This window comes from Pelophylax lessonae (genome assembly GCF_965119305.1).
Source record: "Pelophylax lessonae genome assembly, chromosome: 5".
Classification (NCBI taxonomy): domain Eukaryota; kingdom Metazoa; phylum Chordata; class Amphibia; order Anura; family Ranidae; genus Pelophylax; species Pelophylax lessonae.
In genome coordinates, this window is record NC_138772.1 from 15,684,166 (window position 1) to 15,698,249 (window position 14,084).

The 14,084-nt window shown below is 45.4% G+C and overlaps 1 protein-coding gene across 1 annotated transcript in view; it reads right to left on the reverse strand.

Annotated features, from left to right (window-relative positions):
- Positions 1-14,084, reverse strand: part of LOC309555545 (phospholipase A2 inhibitor gamma subunit B-like) — a gene marked incomplete at both ends in the record, with an annotated part of 43,748 nt that overhangs the window by 4,580 nt on the left and 25,084 nt on the right. The window contains 2 exons of the mRNA XM_082257610.1: positions 2,376-2,522; positions 10,609-10,749. Coding sequence (XP_082113736.1) covers positions 2,376-2,522; positions 10,609-10,749 — 288 coding nt within the window. The remainder of the gene's footprint in view (positions 1-2,375; positions 2,523-10,608; positions 10,750-14,084) is intronic.

A 14,084-nucleotide genomic window follows, 5' to 3' on the forward strand; every position in this document is an offset into this window, starting at 1 on the left:
AGCATCTCCTGTATCATGTCCTCAGTCTCTGACCATCTACTGTATCATGTCTGCAGTCTCTGACCATCTCCTGTATCATGTCTGCAGTCTCTGACCATCTCCTGTATCATGTCTGCAGTCTCTCACCATCTCCTGTAATATGTCTGTAGTCTCTGAATATCTCCTTTAGCAAGTCTCCAATCTCTTACTCAAACTTAAACACATTGCTAATAATATTAGCTATCTATCTATGCTGAAGGTAAGACTGTGCAGGGGAGGCAGAGAGTGCAAAAGGGGGAACTGTGATTAGAGAGATGGAGGGCAGACTGTAAGGGGCACTGTGATGGGGGGCTGTGAACTTTGTGCAAAAAATATTCTTGAAAACATTACATTTTTTTGTGGGTGTTTTTACATTTTAAAGTGGGGGGGGGGGGTGCCAGATATAGGATCCGCCCCGGGTGCCAAATGCTCTAGGTACGCCACTGCTTCCCCCCAATTACCAATTGTGATGCCCCCCACCTCACATGATACTACAGTGCCCAGGGCAGCCACCCCTCCTGCCCACTCCTTCTCCCGGCCCTGCTTGTATTTGCATAACTCCTCCCAAGAGTACTAAGGAAGGGTGCTGTGATGTTTTCAGGAACTACAGGGGTTGATTTACTAAAACTGGAGAGCACAAAATCTGACGCAGCTCTACATAGAAACCAATCAGCTTCTGATCGGTGCCCATCAGTGCAGCCTATCAGTGCCCATCAGTGCAGCCTATCAGTGCCCATCAGTGCAGCATATCAGGGCCCATCAGTGCAGCCTATCAGTGCAGCCTATCAGGGCCCATCAGTGCAGCCTATCAGTGCCCATCAGTGCAGCCTATCAGTGCCCACCAGTGCAGCCTATCAGTGCCCATCAGTGCAGCCTCTTCGGAGCACATCAATGAAGGAGAAAAATTACCTGTTTGCAAAATTTTATAACAAACTATAAAAACTGTTTTTTTTCCCATCATTAGTGATTAAATACCACCATAAGAAAGCTATTTGTTTGAAAAAAATGATAAAAATTTCATTTGGGTACAGCGTTGCATGACCGCGCAATTGTCATTCAAAGTGCAACAGTGCTGAAAGCTGAGAATTGGCCTGGGCAGTAAGGGGGTTTAACCACTTGCCGACCGCATATATACTGCGGCGGTCAGCCCCTCCTGGGCAAAGTGAGGTACCGATACGTCACTCGCCCACAAGCCTCTAGGGGGCGAGCGCGCACCGCCGGAGGCGCGCTCCCACCCCTGCTCGTTCCCTGACATCGCCACGCGAGTGACCGGCGCCTCCGATGTCCGCTGGTCACTCGCGATCTCCCGCTGGAGAGGGAGAAAGGGAGGCGGCTGATGTAAACAAAGCCGTCTGTCATTCTCCCTGATCTCACTGCAGAGATCATACGATCCTGCTATGTAGGATCGTATGTCTCTGTGGTTACATCACAAGCCACGCCCCCCACAGTTAGAATCACGCCCCTAGGGACACACTTAACCCCTTGATCACTAATACAGTTAACCCCTTCCCTGCCAGTGTCATTTTTACAGTGACAGTGCATATGTATAGCACTGATTACTGTAGTAATGTCACTGGTACCCCCAAAAGTGTCAAAAATGTCAGTCAGGGGTCCGATCTGTCCGCCACAATTTCGCAGTCCCGCTAAAAAAATCGCAGATCGCCGCCATTACTAGTTTAAAAAAAAAAAACAATAAAAATAACATACTGTATTTTCTGGCGTATAAGACTACTTTTGAACCTCAAAAAAATCGCCCAAAAATGGGGGGTCGTCTTATACGCTGAGTATAATATCTCCAAGGTAACCTAAGTGTAAGTATTACCAGTAGATGAAAATTAGGGGGGTCGTCTTATACGCCCAGTCGTCTTATACGCCGGAAAATACGGTAAATCTTTCCCGTAGTTAGTAAACGCAATAATCAAAATCCGCTTATTGCGATTTTTTTTACCAAAAATATGTAGCAGAAAACAAATTGGCCAAAAATGTTAAAAAATTTTTTTGATTTTTACATTTTTTTTTCATATAAAAAAATGTGAAAAATATTGTTATTTTTTCAAAATTGTCGCTCTTTTTTTGTTTATAGCGCAAAAAGTAAAAATCGCACAGGTGATCAAATACCACCAAAAGAAAGCTCTATTTGTGGGAAAAAAAGGACGTCAATTTCATTTGGGTACAGCATCGCATGACCGCGCAATTGTCCGTTAAAGTCAAGCAGTGCCGAATCGCAAAATAGGCCCTGGTCTTTCAGCAGCCAAATCCTCCGGGGCTTAAGTGGTTAAGTGCCCAGCAGGCAAGTGGTTAAGGAGGTTGAGAATGGCTGTGGTAGATTGTTTTATTATAAATCTGCCTGTACTCACCACCGCCCTCCAGGTATTTGTTGGAGTAGGTGAAGCACTGCTGCTCGCTGCCACGGCATTTTACGGACTTGTATTCCTGGCACGAGTCTGCCAACACGCTGAAACATCCCATACAGGTCAGGCCATTCTCAGACTGCTCACTGATCACTAAGAAGTAAAAGAAAATGGGAGAAATGAGAACCAGCGCCATGGCATTATGTAAAATGGTGTTGTTAGGTTTGAACCCTTCTGGATCATAGAATGAATGTCTCCTGGAATGCGATCTTCATTTTGACCATAATCAATACTAAACAGCTGGTTGTTCCGTGCATACAGTTGCGCTTGCATCTAGGGAGTCAGTATACAAATGACCAAGAGAGCTTCCATTGCGTAGTATAGTACATAATTGAGGGAAGAAATTAGCATCGACTCACTGTTAGGAAGTTCACCGTCAGCTTGTTTGGTGTGTCTCCAGTGTTCGGCCGCGCAGTACTTCCGCGTTCCACCGGCCGGAGCCACCTAACCGGAAGTGACGTTGACGCTGCTTTGCCGCTCTACGCGTTTCGTCACTGCGACGTCATCTGGGGCGGTACTAGGCCACGTACTCCCGGAGCTTATATAGGCCTGCGTATCCTAGCGACCATTATGTGTACCTCCGCCATCTTGGTACCCTCACGCGAGTCATACCGGCGGCCATCTTGGTATCTTTGGATATAATGGTCCGCAAATACCGGATACCAGGTTATTTGTTTACATCACGTGAACTTCCTTATACAGCGGTCCCCACATATTAATGCATACATCTCATAAACATAAAGTGACAATAATTAGTGAAAAAACGTGCCATAAAAGTGCTGAGAGATGAGCCGAGTGGGTGATCCGCTTTTTAATAGAAAGATATAGATTGTAAAAAATGTTAAACTTTTATTGTGAACACATTAAAACATTTAAAATGAGGATAAAAAATGAAAGATTAAAAATATATAAAAAATCAGCATAAAATTAAAATAAAAATAAAAATAAAAAAAAAAAAAAAAGATTTATTGCGGACGAAACGCGTAGAGCGGCAAAGCAGCGTCAACGTCACTTCCGGTTAGGTGGCTCCGGCCGGTGGAACGCGGAAGTACCGCGCGGCCGAACACTGGAGACACACCAAACAAGCTGACGGTGAACTTCCTAACAGTGAGTCGATGCTAATTTCTTCCCTCAATTATGTACTATACTACGCAATGGAAGCTCTCTTGGTCTTTTGTATACTGACTCCCTAGATGCAAGCGCAACTGTATGCATGGAACAACCAGCTCTCACAGGCATCAGGAGAAGGGAGACACAGTATATTAGAGTGAGAAGGGAGAGGACTTTTGGTAAGTGCTTTACCCACGGTATTAGCACTTCTCACTCCTAACACGCGCAACAGGCGTTTTTACTTTCTCACTTTACACTGCATAGTGTTCTGTAATATTCACCAAGGATGTCAGTTTCCTCTTTCAAAGGAGGCCACAATAAAGTATCTATTTGATCACCTACTGCACTTAGCACTTTTTTGCACTGGTCACTATATGATTGTTTACATCCGATGAGTGATACATACACGGTACAATCCAATTGATACACGATTACTACCGTTTTATAATTTTAATTTAATTTTAAATCTGCACTATATTGCACATTTAATATTTGCACAACACCTGTTCACCAACAAGCACTGTGCACTTTCATTTTTTGGATCATATACAACGAAGTAATTCGCTGTGCAAGGTGGTAGCGCCCCATACCAACACCTTCCAAAAAACCCCCACATTTCTTTACCCTTGTGGTAAGTTGGAGGCAGCATAACCATCTGATCCCCACACTCTGCATTTAAAACTGTTGGTTCAGTGCTTGTGTTGCTATCCATAGCGCGGGTGCACCCCAAACCTCTTTTTTACTAATACTAAACAGCGTCTTCCAGTGCCAAATCTCACCTTCTGTGTTATAGTACTCCAAAAATCAAAAAGTGAATGCACGTCCCTCATGTCCTCACAAAAAAAAAAAAAACAGTTTTCATTTTGGCATCTAAATTTGATTTAGTTTTAGTTATAGTCTTTTGACTAAAATGCCATTTTAGTTTTAGTCCCATTTTAGTCATCTGCAATTGTTTTTAGTTTTAGTTGTATTTTGGTCAACTAAAATCTCCAGTACATTTTATTTAAATAAAATCATTTTAGTCAACTAAAATCGAATGTGTTTAGGTAAATTGAAATGCATTATTTAAGCATTGCTAAAGAATTTCCAAACTCATTATATACTCCTGGAGTAAAAAAATCTAATATCATGTTATTATTTATGGTATTAGGGTTTGAACAAACTCACAGCTGATTAGGTCTGAGGGACAGCCTGTAATGCACAGTGCTCTGGATGCCGGTGGTCACTGGTCAGAAGAGGTCTGTAATGCTGCACAGTGCTGGATGTTGGTCTCAGGTCTGAGGGATGGCTTGTAATGCACAGTGCTCTGGATGCCGGTGGTCATAGGAGGCCTGTAGTGCACACACAGTGCTCTGGACAGACGGTGGTCTGAGTGGAGGCCTCAGGCCTGTAACTGTAATGTACAAACTTACAGTGGGTGCTCTCTGCTCTGGAGGGTCGTCATTGTGACTCGTGACTTTCATCGGGCCTGTAATGCACAGTGCTGCTCTAGACATTCATCTGAGGACTCGGAGGCCGGTAATGCTGGCTGCACAGCTGCTTGCTTGCTGGGAGAGGAAGCAGGCGTAGCTCCATGGAAACTGGAAGCTAGTACAGGGTAAACGTCCGTGCCTCACATTTTCGCTTCGTTTTCGTTCGTTAACGAAAACGGAATTGATTTTCATCATAGTTTTCGTCGGTGGATAAAAATGTGGTTTACTTTTCGTTTCGGTTTCGTCACTGTAAAAATGCAGCTAATGAAAATTTTTGACGAAAACGCTTTCGTTGATGAAATTAACACTGACAAAAAACAGAAAACCCTGTTTTTATTTTTTTAAGTGACGCTCAAAACCCTGTGAGCGAATAGAAAACATCATCAACATAATTTGATTACAGTATCTCACATAAGTGAGTACACCCCTCACATTTTTGTAAATATTTTATTCTATCTTTTCATGTGACAACACTGAAGAAATGACACTTTGCTACAATGTAAAGTAGTGAGTGTACAGCTTGTATAACAGTGTAAATTTACTGTCCCCTCAAAATAACTCAGCACACAGCCATTAATGTCTAAACCGCTGGCAACAAAAGTGAGTACACCCCTAAGTGAAAATGTCCAAATTGGGCCCAAAGTGTCCATATTTTGTGTGGCCACCATTATTTTCCAGCACTGCCTTAACCCTCTTGGGCATGGAGTTCACCAGAGCTTCACAGGTTGCCACTGGAGTCCTCTTCCCCTCCTCCATGATGACATCACGGAGCTGGTGGATGTTAGAGACGTTGCGCTCCTCCACCTTCTGTTTGAGGAAGCCCCACAAATGCTCAATAGGGTTTAGGTCTGGAGACATGCTTGGCCAGTCCATCACCTTTACCCTCAGCTTCTTTAGCAAGGCAGTGGTCATCTTGGAGGTGTATTTGGGGTCGTTATCATGTTGGAATACTGCCCTGCAGCCCAGTCTCTGAAGGGAGGGGGTCATGCTCTGCTTCAGTATGTCACAGTACATGTTGGCATTCATGGTTCCCTCAATGAACTGTAGCTCCCCAGTGCCGGCAGCACTCATGCAGCCCCAGACCATGACACTCCCACCACCATGCTTGACTATAGGCAAGACACACTTGTCTTTGTACTCCTCACCTGGTTGCCACCACACACGCTTGACACCATCTGAACCAAATAAGTTTTTCTTGGTCTCATCAGACCACAGGAGATGGTTCCAGTAATCCATGTCCTTAGTCTGCTTGTCTTCAGCAAACTGTTTGCGGGCTTTCTTGTGCATCATCTTTAGAAGAGGCTTCCTTCTGGGACGACAGCCATGCAGACCAATTTGATGCAGTGTGCGGCGTATGGTCTGAGCACTGACAGGCTGACCCCCCACCCCTTCAACCTCTGCAGCAATGCTGGCAGCGCTCATACGTCTACTTCCCAAACACAACCTCTGGATATGACGCTGAGCATGTGCACTCAACTTCTTTGGTCGACCATGGTGAGGCCTGTTCTGAGTGGAACCTATCCTGTTAAACCGCTGTATGGTCTTGGCCACCGTGCTGCAGCTCAGTTTCTGGGTCTTGGCAATCTTCTTATAGCCTCGGCCATCTTTATGTAGAGCAACAATTCTTTTTTTCAGATCTTCAGAGAGTTTCTTTGCCACAAGGTGCCATGGTGAACTTCCAGTGACCAGTATGAGAGAGTGAGAGCGATAACACCAAATTTACCACACCTGCTCCCCATTCACACCTAAGACCTTGTAACACTAACCAGTCACATGACACCGGGGAGGGAAAATGGCTAATTGGGCCCAATTTGGACATTGTCACTTAGGGGTGTACTAACTTTTGTTGCCAGCGGTTTAGACATCAATGGCTGTGTGTTGAGTTATTTTGAGGGGACAGGAAATTTACACTGTTATACAAGCTGTACACTCACTACTTTACATTGTAGCAAAGTGTCATTTCTTCAGTGTTGTCACATGAAAAGATAGAATAAAATATTTACAAAAATGTGAGGGGTGTACTCACTTTTGTCAGATACTGTATATGTAGCACTACCCCCAAAGGGGCCACTGTAGATTCCACAGGTTCTTTCCCAAGTCAGAGCAAGGCAGCCAGGCGTACAGCAGCAGTCCATCCTCTATGGTTTATTAAACAGTCTAGGAGATTTGTTGGCAGAACTTGGGAGGGAGGTTCAGGGTGGTGCAGGATACTCCAAAACAAAATATATTGCTAGCTGAGGACACCTCTCACTTAGCAACAGTAGTTTAGGTAAGCTTAAAGCGGAGTTCCACCCGATTTTGTGTTTATTAAAAGTCAGCAGCTACAAAAAGTGTACCTGCTGACTCCTAATATACACACACTCACCTGTCCCACGGTCCAGCGATGCGGCCGGCGGGAGCCTCGGTTCTTCCCTTCTTCTCCCCATGGTGCCATTATCTCTGGTGTGGGCACCCGGCTGTGACAGCTTGCGGCTTCACAGCTGGATGCGCACTGCACATGCGCGAGTCACGCTGCACGTCCTAAGTGGACGGCAATCTTCTGGGACCTCTGGCATGTCCCAGAAGATTGCAGAGAGGAAGGGGGAGAGGAGAACTTCCGCTCGAGCCACCTAGGTGGAAGTGGGAGCTGGTCCCTATCAAATCTAGGTACCCGCTCCCCCCCCCCTCCCCAAAAAAAATGATATGTCAAATGTGGCATGTCAGGGGGTCAGGAGGCCCTAAAGCGGAAGTTCGATTTTTTGGTGGAACCCCGCTTTAAGTAGTCCATGGTTAACATCATGGACTACGTTTCCCAATTGGCCAAAAGGAGAAGCCATGCCATTGGCCATGGAGGAGGAGGGAGGAGATGCAGAAGACTGAGGGGGAAGAAGCCGAAGTGGCCGCCACTGTCTTTGCTGCTGCCGCCTGCCCTCCCTCCACTTGTCCAGGCAAGGTGAGTGAGCCGGAGATGGGGGTGGGCATGAAACAGAATGAGCACAGACTAAGGCGGACTTGGATAGCTACGGTTCATGACTGAGGACCATGAATTAACTTTAGTGCAGAAAAAGAGACTCCACTTCAAAGTCCTGGCAATAGTCAGTCCATGGGGGCAGCCTTCAGTAGGGTAGTCCAGTCTCCAGTCCAGAAAAGGGGTCCAAGGATAAGCAGTCCCCCTTCTCTCAGTGCAAAGATCCATCCCCACAGGGGAAAAAAGACAATCTCCCCAGGGCTCCAGACTATTTAACAGTAATCCAGTCACCATCTGAGCACACCTCCCCAGGGATTAGCTAGGCCAGTGGCGGCTGGTGCATTGGGGGCGCAGGGGCGCTGCCCCCCCTGTAAATGCGTCTGGGCCCCTAATCTACATCCACCCAGTTGTGTGACAATAGCGAATGGAGATCCTCCTCCTGGCCAATCAGGAAGCGGGTCCTGAGACCCGTTTCCCAACTGGTCGAAAGGAGAAGCCATGTCATTGGCCATGGAGGAGAAGGGAGGAGACGCAGAAGACTGAGGGGGAAGAAGCCGAAGCCGCGGCCACCGTCGTTTGCTGCTGTTGCCTGCCCTCCCTCCACATGTCCAGGCAAGGTGAGAGAGCCGGCGATGGCGGTGGGTATGGTGCGGTCTGTCTGCCACCCCCCACCCCCACCCCGGCCCATGAAGCACCAGCCGCCACTGAGCTAGGCTCTACCGTATATTCAGGCCGGGTATTTGAATTCTCCCTCCTATGATCTAGAAGCTTCTTCCAGAGGCATGGGGAGAGAATAACACTCCTAGCCTGGGAGGCTCTTGGCAGGCCAAACAGAACAATCCCCGCTCCTGTGACTACAGCAGAAGCCAAAAGACTAAATTTACCTAACAGCCTAAAATGGAGGACACAACATATACAGTGGGTACGGAAAGTATTCAGACCCCCTTAAATTGTTCACTCTTTGTTATATTGCAGCCATTTGCTAAAATCATTTAAGTTCATTCTTCTTCCTCATGAATGTACACATAGCACCCCATACTGACAGAAAAACACAGAATTGTTGACATTGTTGCAGATTTATTAAAAAAGAAAAACTGAAATATCACATGGTCCTAAGTATTCAGACCCTTTGCTGTGACACTCATATATTTAACTCAGGTGATTTCCATTTCTTCTGATCATCCTTGAGATGGTTCTACACCTTCATTTGAGTACAGCTGTGTTTGATTATACTGATTGGACTTGATTAGGAAAGCCACACACCTGTCTATATAAGACCTTCCAGATCACAATGCATGTCAGAGCAAATGAGAATCATGAGGTCAAAGGAACTGCCTGAAGAGCTCAGAGACAGAATTGTGGCAAGGCACAGATCTGGCCAAGGTTACAAAAAGATTTCTGCTGCACTTAAGGTTCCTAAGAGCACAGTGACCTCCATAATCCTCAAATGGAAGACGTTTGGGACGACCAGAACCCTTCCTAGAGCTGGCCGTCCGGCCAAACTGACCTATCGGGGGAGAAGAGCCTTGGTGAGAGAGGTAAAGAAGAACCCAAAGATCACTGTGGCTGAGCTCCAGAGATGCAGTCAGGAGATGGGAGAAAGTTGTAGAAAGTCAACCATCACTGCAGCCCTCCACCAGTCGGGGCTTTATGGCAGAGTGGCCCGACGGAAGCCTCTCCTCAGTGTAAGACACATGAAAGCCCGCATGGAGTTTGCTAAAAAACACCTGAAGGACTCCAAGATGGTGAGAAATAAGATTCTCTGGTCTGATGAGACCAAAATAGAACTTTTTGGCCTTAATTCTAAGCGGTATGTGTGGAGAAAACCAGGCACTGCTCATCACCTGTCCAATACAGTCCCAACAGTGAAGCATGGTGGTGGCAGCATCATGCTGTGGGGGTGTTTTTCAGCTGCAGGGACAGGACGACTGGTTGCAATCGAGGGAAAGATGAATGCGGCCAAGTACAGGGATATCCTGGACAAAAACCTTCTCCAGAGTGCTCTGGACCTCAGACTGGGCCGAAGGTTTACCTTCCAACAAGACAATGACCCTAAGCACACAGCTAAAATAATGAAGGAGTGGCTTCACAACAACTCCGTGACTGTTCTTGAATGGCCCAGCCAGAGCCCTGACTTAAACCCAATTGAGCATCTCTGGAGAGACCTAAAAATGGCTGTCCACCAACGTTTACCATCCAACCTGACAGAACTGGAGAGGATCTGCAAGGAGGAATGGCAGAGGATCCCCAAATCCAGGTGTGAAAGACTTGTTGCATCTTTCCCAAAAAGACTCCTGGCTGTATTAGATCAAAAGGGGGCTTCTACTAAATACTGAGCAAAGGGTCTGAATACTTAGGACCATGTGATATTTCAGTTTTTCTTTTTTAATAAATCTGCAACAATGTCAACAATTCTGTGTTTTTCTGTCAGTATGGGGTGCTATGTGTACATTCATGAGGAAGAAGAATGAACTTAAATGATTTTAGCAAATAACTGCAATATAACAAAGAGTGAAAGATTTAAGGGGGTCTGAATACTTTCCGTACCCACTGTACTTAGCCAATAAATAGGTGCATGCATTGTATTGTGGAATCCTGTGAGATCGTAGGGGATGTACCAGAACTAATGCTGGTTGGTGGCAGACTTTACCTGGGGGTTTTGAAGGTAAGCAGTTGTCACTCTTGCAACATTGGTTGCTGGTCACCATTCTGGTGTATGAGGTCCTCAGTGTGATGACATCTGAACATTGATCCGAGCTCCCGCAGGCCCTCAGAAATACCCAGGTAGGCACTGAAAATGAAAGAGGAAAACTCAAATCTACAAACATAAACAGAGGAAACACAAAAAGGGAACATTCACCGTCTACTGTTTACCTTGACACAAATCAGGGCTCGTTTACACTTGCTTCAAAATGTGGCATTGGGCACGCTTTTTTTAAACCACTCTGAATGCCAATCAAAGGTCCTGTCACTAAATAAAATGGTTCCTTACAGTCCTCGTCACACGTTGTGTTTGCTTTGCTTCAAAAATTATACCTCCTGTCACTTTCTTGGTGCTTCAAAGCCTCCATAGAAGTCTATGACAACTCTCTCTAACAGCACCTGCAGCTTTTGAGAGGCTTTTATTCAGCTTTAGCTTTGCTTTTTTTTTTGGAGGAATTGCAGATATTAGATATCCCAGGATGCACAAGCGAACTAAAAATACATCCTCAGCAGTCACTCCAGTTCATGTGTATATATTTTGGAAGTATCTGGCCACATGTCACATATGTTGTGCAGCGTGAAGCAACAGGAAGGTGAGCGGGGCCCGGACTGGAGCGGAACAACTAGCAGTCGGCACACGTGGTGCGCAACATGGGAATTCTATAGCAGAAGGTGAGTGGGGAGAAAAGACTGAGCAGCGGAGGATTAGCAGAGCAGAAGAAACTAGCAGATGTCACATGTGGTGAGCAGCATGGGAGCAATATAGCAGGATGTGAGCAGGGACTGGAGAGAAAGGAGAATCAGCAAATCAAAGGATAAGCAGAGCTGGGGGATACTAATGAGTGGGGGATCAGCAGAGCTGGGGGTTTAATCCTGAGTGTGGGATCAGCAGAGTTGGGGGTTACTAATAAGCAGATAATCAGCAGAGCTGGAGGTTACTACTGAGTGGGGAATCAGCAGAGCTGGGGGTTTAATCCTGAGTGTGGGATCAGCAGAGTTGGGGGTTACTAATAAGCAGATAATCAGCAGAGCTGGAGGTTACTACTGAGTGGGGGATCAACAGAGCTGGGGGTAATACTGAGTAACACTAATGAGCTGGGGATCTCCTTGAGCTAAGGTACTAATGATCTGGAGATCTGATAAACGGGGGTACTAAAGAGATGAGAGTATTACAGAGTTGGGGGTTCTACTGAGCCCCTTTGAAAAAAATAGAACATCAACACATAGAGGGCATTTACCAAGCTTCATAAAATCATCACCGAAGCATCAGAAACACATCAAAAAAGCAAGTTAAAGTGGTAGGTGCTTTAACCACTTAAGCCCCGGAAGATTTTACCCCCTTCCTGACCACGGGGTTTTTTGCGATTTTTTACTGCGTGACTTTAACGGACAATTGCGCGGTCGTGCGACGCTGTACCTAAACGAATTTGGCGTCCTTTTTTTTCCCACAAACAGAGCTTTCTTTTGGTGGTATTTGATCACCTGTGCGATTTTTACTTTTTGCGCTATAAACAAAAAAACAGCGTCAATTTTGCAAAAATAACAATATTTTTCAAATTTTTTTATATGAAATTCCCCCCAAAAAATGTAAAAATCTGAATTTTTTAACATTTTTGGCCAATTTGTTTTATGCTACATATGTTTGGTAAAAAAAAAATTGCAAAAAGCGTATTTTGATTGGCAAAAGTTATTGCGTTTACTAACTAAGGGAAAGATTTCTGTCATTTTTGTTGTTTTTTTTTTAACGCATAATGGCGGCGATCTGCGATTTTTTTGTGGTACTGCGACATTGCGGCGGACAGATCGGACCCTTGACTGACATTTTTGACACTTTTGGGGTTACCAGTGACATTACTGCAGTAATCAGTGCTATACATATGCACTGTTACTGCAAAATGACAGTGGCAGGGAAGGGGTTAACTTTATTGGGGAAGGAGGGGTTAAGTGTGTCCCTAGGGGCGTGCTTTTTACTGTGATTGGCTGTGGCTTGAGGTGTAGGAACAGTGATCAACGGTCCTACATAGTAGAACCGTATGATCACTGTTTCTACACAGGGGAGAATGACAGGCGGCTTGTTTACATCAGCCGCCTGACTTTCTCCCTCTGCACTGACGATCGGCGAGTGACCGGCGGACATCGGGTCCGCTGGTCACACGCACTGACTTCCCTGTGAATGAGCCGCGGCGGGCGCGCGCCTCCGCGGGTGCGCGCTCGCCCGCTATTGGCTCACAAGGAAGTGACAGGCAAGTGACGTATATATACGTCACTTTGCCTGGCCGGGGCTGACCGCCGCAGTATATAGTCGTGCAGCGGTCTGCAACCGGTTAAGCACTTCCCATCTGGGCAAATTCTGAAACTTCGCTCCTACGTGTAAAAATCTACTTTTTTTTTTTGCTAGAAAACTATTTAGAATCACCAAACATTATATATATATATATATATATACAGTGCATTGCGAAAGAATTTGGCCCCCTTGAACTTTTCAACCTTTTGCCACATTTCAGGCTTCAAACATAAAGATATAAAACTAATTTTTTTTTGAAGAATCAACGAGTGGGACACAATCATGAAGTGGAACGAAATTTATTGGATATTTCAAACTTTGTTAACAAATAAAAAACTTAAAAATTGGGCGTGCAAAATTATTCAGCCCCTTTACTTTCAGTGCAGCAAACTCTCTCCAGAAGTTCAGTGAGGATCTCTGAATGATCCAATGTTGACCTAAATGACTAATGATGATAAATAGAATCCACCTGTGTGTAATCAAGTCTCTGTATAAATGCACCTGCACTGTGATAGTCTCAGAGGTCCGTTTAAAGCGCAGAGAGCATCATGAAGAACAAGGAACACACCAGGCAGGTCCGAGATACTGTTGTGGAGAAGTTTAAAGCCGGATTTGCGTACAAAAAGATTTCCCAAGCTTTAAACATCCCAAGGAGCACTGTGCAAGCGATAATATTGAAATGGAAGGAGTATCAGACCACTGCAAATCTACGAAGACCTGGCCGTCCCTCTAAACTTTCAGCTCATACAAGGAGAAGACTGATCAGAGATGCAGCCAAGAGGCCCATGATCACTCTGGATGAACTGCAGAGATCTACAGCTGAGGTGGGAGACTCTGTCCATAGGACAACAATCAGTCGTATACTGCACAAATCTGCCCTTTATGGAAGAGTGGCAAGAAGAAAGCCATTTCTTAAAGATATCCATAAAAAGTGTCGTTTAAAGTTTGCCACAAGCCACCTGGGAGACACCAAACATGTGGAAGAAGGTGCTCTGCTCAGATGAAACCAAAATCAAACTTTTTGGCAACAATGCAAAACGTTATGTTTGGCGTAAAAGCAACACAGCTCATCACCCTGAACACACCATCCCCACTGTCAAACATGGTGGTGGCAGCATCATGGTTTGGGCCTGCTTTTC